At 37.6% G+C, this 7,107-nt stretch overlaps 1 protein-coding gene across 1 annotated transcript; it reads left to right on the forward strand.

Annotated features, from left to right (window-relative positions):
• The first annotated feature begins 3,683 nt into the window (after positions 1-3,683).
• Positions 3,684-7,107, forward strand: LOC131306966 (uncharacterized). The gene is made up of 7 exons (XM_058333397.1): positions 3,684-3,870; positions 3,967-4,028; positions 4,274-4,412; positions 4,519-4,578; positions 5,007-5,061; positions 5,149-6,436; positions 6,796-7,107. Exons 1-7 carry the CDS (start codon positions 3,684-3,686, stop codon positions 7,105-7,107), a joined length of 2,103 nt encoding a protein of 700 aa, XP_058189380.1.

Raw genomic sequence — 7,107 nt, forward strand, 5'->3', positions numbered from 1 at the left:
ACATTGAAAGAACGATTTCTATACATAAAATCCTGGGCATTCATCCGGCGAAGTACATAGCAGAATAAGGCTTGCAAGCTTGATGCTCAAAATCCTATCTACCAAGGGTAAACAGGCACCCTACAAAAGGAAGCACGCATGCTCCATCAAAAGACAAAAAGCAAAAGAGGAAACTCAGTCCTCATCCTCATCTCTGTCCTCACCCTCCTCTTCGTCCTCCTCAGAAACTTCCTTCTCCACCTCAGAGCTGACGACCTCCTGAGTGCGAGTCATCCTAGGCACGGTACTACCGGAGGTATCCTTCAGTTCAATGTCTGTAGGCTCTTCGGTCTTGTCTGAAATGGTAATAAACTCCTCCTCGGTGCCGCCAGAGTGTCGCTGTCTCTTCGATGGACGCTCCTCTTGAGAGCCAGCGGAAGAAGCCTGTTGCACAGGCATGCAAACAGACTTCCTGCGTAGCCCCCGAGCAGCTCCTCCTCTAGCCTGCAATAGCATTCATATAGCATTCACATCATAATCATGAGTAAGGGTAATGGTAAACGACTAAGATTTAAGGGCTTACCATTGTCCCCCCAGCGCGCACTACAACAAAAATGAGTTTTAATAGCTTTATTTTATAACGTTCTTTAAAAAATACTGTAATAGTGTTGCATCTCTGGGTTAAGATAACGTGCACGGAACTATAGCGGAGCGGAAGATTTTCACAGCGTTCCTTTAAACTCAATTATAGCGTTCACCCAATTAAAAAGGTGCGAGTCTTTCGGCGGTGGGGAATTTTCAGATGCAAAACACTTGGTGGGAAATCCTTTCTCTCTCTCCAATTTCGTACATATTACAATTCCAATTTTAAACCCTAACACACTCTCTATCTCTAAACTAGATGGACAGCCGCTGATTCCCATCCATTTGAAGATATGGTGCCGTGAACTCATCCTCGGAAAACCTCACAAAAACGATTTTCACAACCACTACCGTCTCCTCCTTCTCCACCTCCACGGTGCTGTTGCCGAAAAATCTACACCATTTTCTCGGAGAGAAAGGGCATCACGTTTTGATTTGTGTTCCACCCAAAGGTTTGGTCCTTTCTCCTCTATTTTTCCAACAATCTAATCTAAATGGGTTTGTTCCCATCTTTCTCTCTCACTCACACACACACACACACACACACACACACCCCCCTTAGATCTGCCATCAACCATCAGATTGAATCATCGCACTAACTTAACCACGTTGAAATTAGAGTGAGAAGCTTTTGATCATGTACGATTAAGCAAATTCAGCCACAAACCCAGTTGTAGAGTGAGAAGCTTTCGAACATGCACAAACGCAGTGATTTTGACAGTGATTTTCTTAAATATTTAAAAGACATAAATGTATGGTTAAGCAATAATAGGGTTGGATTTTGGGGGTTTGTGATTCTGCATTGTTTGTTAGAAATTAGGAGTTTTTTTTGGGGTCTATGTGCTCTAAATGTTCTACCTTGTTTAAATCTCCATTTTATATACATAGTTTGCAGAGAAAAGAGCATAATTTATTTTTCTGCAAAGAGCATAATTTATTTTAAGTTATGTGGGCTCCTACCCTACCTTTTGTGAAACAACTATAAAGAAAAACTTTGAAGTGGTCCACTAGTTGTGTTTTAATGGCTGGGTTCTAGTGTCCCTAAATTATTTGAGAGAATATAATTTGCTTATTGATGTCGATGCACAAATATTGGTGTATTATTGTAAGTGCATGGATTAACCTTTGTTTCCTTATTAATATCTTGACCTTCATCGTTATTTTGCTTCTTGATTCCGCAGTCAGAGAAGAATACATATTGCACTGATAAAAGTAAACAGCCAGTTCAAAGAGTGCTCAATAGGTTTGATTTGATTTTTGCTAGGATTGGCTGAGTATTTAATTTTTCGTACATGCCTTACTTGCCTACATATGCATTATCTTGACATAGTGCCCAAGAGTGGATAGGTTGGTTGTTCTACAATAATGCAACGTGTGTTTGTTTGAAGTTAATTAACTGATTGCTTGTTTGCATTGTTACAAAGGGCTGCATAATTGGTTTTGTTATAAGGTCTTTGTTATGGACCAAAAGTTAACTAAATAAGAATATCTAATCTAATTAGTCAAAGAAAGTCTTTTTGGGATGAGGGGGCAGAATCATATTCCATGTTCCATATCAAAAGTACCAATAGGCAATGAGATCAGAATTTCTCTTTCTTAACGCTCTGCTCCATTGTATAGTAAGGGGAACTTTGGAAGCTCCTAAGGCTCCACGCGCTTCGGTGATTCACTCGTATGACCAAATCAAACCTATATATTTAGCCTACCTTGACTACCACTTTTCTTTTTTACCACTTCTAATATGAAAACTCTGCCACGGCATCATGCCACCCTTCTTTATCTATACTACTCTGGTACACGATGACAGCAAGAAACTGAACTAAAGAATTGGTTGAAATTACATAGCCAGTATTGTACAAGGCTAGAGGGCTTTTGGGTTCTTCCAAGTTTGGCACACCAAAGTCTGTCTTTCCACCGTATAAAAGTATGCTTTGTGGCTCGTGCACATGTTCAGTTGGATGTTGACCACCTTTATTAGTAAGCTGCTAATGTAAGGAGACGTGTTCAATATTTTCATCTTCCAGTGCCACAGTTTCCTTAGTGGGCAAAAAGTGATGCAGCAAAACAGACTGCCATAATCCAATGACGTTTTCTGTCTAAATAATTCCTGCCAATGCTAAGAACAAGCTCCATGGCTGAAATTAAATCCTCAAAGGGGTTGTAACTCGTAAGACATAATTTTTGGAATTGATGTAATATACTAACCAATAATTTATTGGTTGCATTTTGTCCGAACTGCCTTTGAAGCACCACCTATACTATGATACATTAACACAGAGCTTTTGACATAATTATTGTATTTCCAAGAATGGTAAATGAAAATCAAATATAGTGTAGGACTTCTGACATAATTGTAGTACAAACTAAAAGATAACTAATGAAACTTAGCATCAATGAAGAGGCTTATTGATCATGTCTTCAGCTAGTGGGCTGCATCAGTCTCCCCTAGTTGTAGAAAACTCGTCCTTGATTCACATCTTGACTATTAACATTGCCACTAATTCCATGCTCAAGAGTTTCACTTGGGTTTTCCTTAACCACATATACTGTCGTGAAATTTCCAATAGGATAAGCACATGGTAGGAATGTGAATTACTTGGTGAATACAATCTTGAACTGCAACCCTTTCATGCTTAATAACTGCAACCCATGAAGCAAGAAGATGTTGGAGGTCATATGCCAGTGTTAGCCACTTGCCAGACACTCTGTTTGGACACGTGTCCAACACTCAAATCAAGTGTATATTTGTTGTTCTTTTCTTTTTTATATGGACACTCATGAGGCACTCTAGAACATGGTCGGGACACATTAGAAAACTTTCAGGACACCTATGTACACTTATGGAACATGTTGAGGTGTCAAATGAAATAGTAGGCTCTCGTTAAGGTTTCGAGAAGTCTTCTTCTCGTGAGATAGATGATGGTTGATATAATAGACAAGTGAAGAGGGAACGCTATTTATTGGAACACTTTTTATTAGAATCTTTTATTTATTTATAATAGAGCATGTCAAAATGTCGTGTTGACTTATTGACAGACAAATACTACACGAAGGATCATTAAATGAAACATGAGCATATACGGAGAGGCTTATTGGCCGAGCCTTTAATCATAGCTAGTTGCGAACTTTGGAAAGCAACTATTGACATCAACTACACTTGGTGTTCCTACTCAAATTTGTTGTACACATATAATTGTCTTGATTTATCAATTTTGAAGGAAGTAGCATTATTTGCACTTGTAAGGATGGGTAACACATTTTTAATCCATTGAGGTATTTTGGCAACAATATAATGGTTACATTTACATGGTTACATCTCTGACCTGGGTACTGGACCCTCCTTAGGTTTTAACACTAAATGTATTTGCCTGCTGGGGAAAAGGGGTGGCAGTAAAGTAGTGGGAATGGTTCTTTGTCAATCAATTATGTCTTTGACTTACGTCCTAAAGCCTTTCTCCTTGAGGGAAATCTCTTTCTACTAGTATGTGTATATCCCTCACGTTCAATCCTTGTGATGAAATGAATTACTGATTCCCTTTCTTGGTATAAGACTCATAATTATAATTATGTGGTATTTACCAATAGTACATTGTATGATTCTTTCATATTTTATTTGATAAGCAATTCTTGTGGTTCTTTCACTGATATATAGGTTTTTTGGGATTCTTTCCCATATTCACTTGCCAGATTAGAAGACATTGAACAATGTTATGTTCCATCCAATACCCACTTGTTACTTAATACATTTAACGGAACACTATATCAGGAAACTTACTACTGGAAAGTGAATGGTGCAATGAAGAACACCTAGTTATGGCAAATGGCAACCATAGAGATATGTGTCCTTAGTCTGAACATTTTATATGGAAATACCTTCAGTGGTATTTTTTTCCCTAGGAGTTGAACTTCAAGCTTCAGAATGTGGACATTTGAAGTCTAAAAGACTGAAACTTGCAAGTTAAAAGTTTTCCTTAGCACCTATAAGATTTTTTTTCCAACTCTTGTGACGTATGAACAATTGAATTTTTTTTTTCCTGATAAACCTTTCCGATTATGTTGAACGTTTTAGATTGAGAATAGAGGTTGGATTTGTTTATATTCTAGTGGTCTACTGCTCTCTCAATAATATTGATGCTATTTGGGTTTATGAGCTCTATAAAGAATTTTATGGGGTAATTTGTAGGATTTTTTGTTGGCATCGTTCGCGGTTAATGTTCCAAGATGAATGGGCTTACCCTATCTTATAAGAGGAGATATTCCATCTTCTCCACATGTCTTATATGGCTTATTATGCTGATTAGTACCTCTAAGTATATGTGCAATTAATGATATAACTCTATGTGTTACTGGTTCAATATATTACATGTATGATTGTGTGATATCAGGAAACAAGCTTGGTGTTGTTAAGATGGTGGACAAAGATTGGGTACATTTGAATAGGTAATAGAAAATACTTTTCTAGACAACTATAGATAACTAATTACATATTCTTAAAACATTTAACACACTTAGCTTGTACATTTGTAGATGCACTGACGAGTATTTGAACGCAGCATTGAACTTTATGGAGATGGCTAATCAAAACGCAGGATATTTAGGAAAGATTCTATGCCCTTGCAAACATTGTCGGAATTTGAGTCACCATCGTGTTGATGATGTTTATGAACACTTGGTCATAAATGGAATGAATCCTACATACACAACTTGGTTTCATCATGGGGAGGAGCCAAGTGCTGCACAAAAACCTAATGAAGTGGAAACGTCAGATGCTCATAACTTATACAGTGCGACTTATGCACGAGATACAGACCATCTTGAACCACTCGACGAAGCTAAAGATGAGGTCTTTGCAAAAGCATTAGGGGATGCAGAAACTCCATTATACCCTGGTTGTGAAAACTATACGAAGTTGTCAGCAATTGTTAGTTTGTACGAGATCAAAGCTCAAAGTGAATGGACAGATGAGAGTTTCACTATTCTTTTGGGGAAACTTCACGATATGTTCCCCAAGGATAATTCACTGATATGCTCTGTTTGTGCAGTTAGAAAGTTCCTTAAAACATTTGAATTGGGTTACGAGAAAATTCATGCTTGTGTGAAGGATTGTTGTTTATTCAGGAAAGAGAACGCAGAATTGGAGAATTGTCCAAAATGTGGTTGTTCAAGATGGAAGGTAGACGTACACACACAAAAAATAAAAAAAGGGGTTCCTGCCAAAATGTTGAGATATTTTCCAACAATTACAAGGTTTCAGAACATGTATAGGTCATTGGAAGTAGTTAAAGATTTGACATGGCACTCTACTCATAGAAGCAGTGATGCCAAGATGCGACACCCGGTAGATTCACCAACTTGGAAAACAATCAATGATAAGTGGCCATCTTTCTCAGCAGACCCACGGAATCTAAGACTTGGTCTTACTACTGATGGTTTCAACCCATTTCAAAATTTGAGTTCGACGTATAGTTGTTGGCCCGTTATGTTGGTTATGTACAACTTGCCACCTTGGTTATGGATGAAAAAGGAAAATGTTTTGTTGACACTTTTGATCCCAGGACCTAAGCAACAGGGTAATGATATTGATATATATCTACGACCTCTTATTGAAGACCTACAGATTTTGTGGACCAACGGAGCACTTGTCTATGATAGGTTCACTAACTCTACATTCAATTTGAGGGCAATTTTGATGTGGACAATGCATGATTTTCCAGCATATGGAAATGTTGCCGGGTGTACGACAAAGGATAAATTTGCATGTCCTATTTGTGGTGAAAATACACGTTTTCTATGGCTGAAATTCTGTAGGAAAACTGTATATTTGTGCCATAGGTACTTTCTTCCACCGTCTCACCCCTTTAGGAAGAAATAATCATGGTTTGATGGAAAGGAAGAAAAGGGGAAAAAACCTAGAATCATGAATGGCAAACAAATTTTGCATGCTCTAAAAGATATTAAGAATGATTGGGGAAAGGTGGAAACGGAAAAAAAGGAAATAGAAAATGAAAGCGAGACAATGAAGATAAACAAAGGTGGAAAAAGAGGTCAATCTTTTTTGATTTATCATATTTTGAGGTAAGTGTTATCAACCAGCATTTTGATCAATCTATATCTTATATTTACATATATTGATCTTATTATAGTTTATGATTGTTTCTCTACTATTCTTTGAAGGAATTGCTAGTACGTAATAACTTGGATGTCATGCATATCATTAAAAATATTATTGAGAGCCCTATTGGTACGTTGTTGGATATTAACGGAAAATTCAAGGATGGTTTAAATGCTCGCAAGGATATGCAAGATTTAGAAATAAAGCATGACTTGCATCCGCAAGATCGAGGGTCTAGGACATATCTTCCTCCAGCTTCCTATACACTGTCCAAGGACGAGAAGCGAATATTTTGCAAGAGGTTGTTTGACTTAAAAGTACCTGATGGGTATAGTTCAAATATTGGGAATTGCATATCAATGGATGAATATTAG

Source organism: Rhododendron vialii, chromosome 11a (assembly GCF_030253575.1).
Source record: "Rhododendron vialii isolate Sample 1 chromosome 11a, ASM3025357v1".
Lineage (NCBI taxonomy): Eukaryota > Viridiplantae > Streptophyta > Magnoliopsida > Ericales > Ericaceae > Rhododendron > Rhododendron vialii.

Excerpts from the sequence above, each read along its gene's own strand:
- LOC131306966 (XM_058333397.1), top strand. The coding sequence starts at position 3,684 with ATGAAACATGAGCATATACGGAGAGGCTTATTGGCCGAGCCTTTAATC. Across the intron at positions 3,871-3,966 it reads ATTTGCACTTGTAAGGATGG|GTTTTAACACTAAATGTATT; the intron begins GTAACACATTTT and ends GACCCTCCTTAG. Across the intron at positions 4,579-5,006 it reads TAAAAGACTGAAACTTGCAA|GAAACAAGCTTGGTGTTGTT; the intron begins GTTAAAAGTTTT and ends GTGTGATATCAG.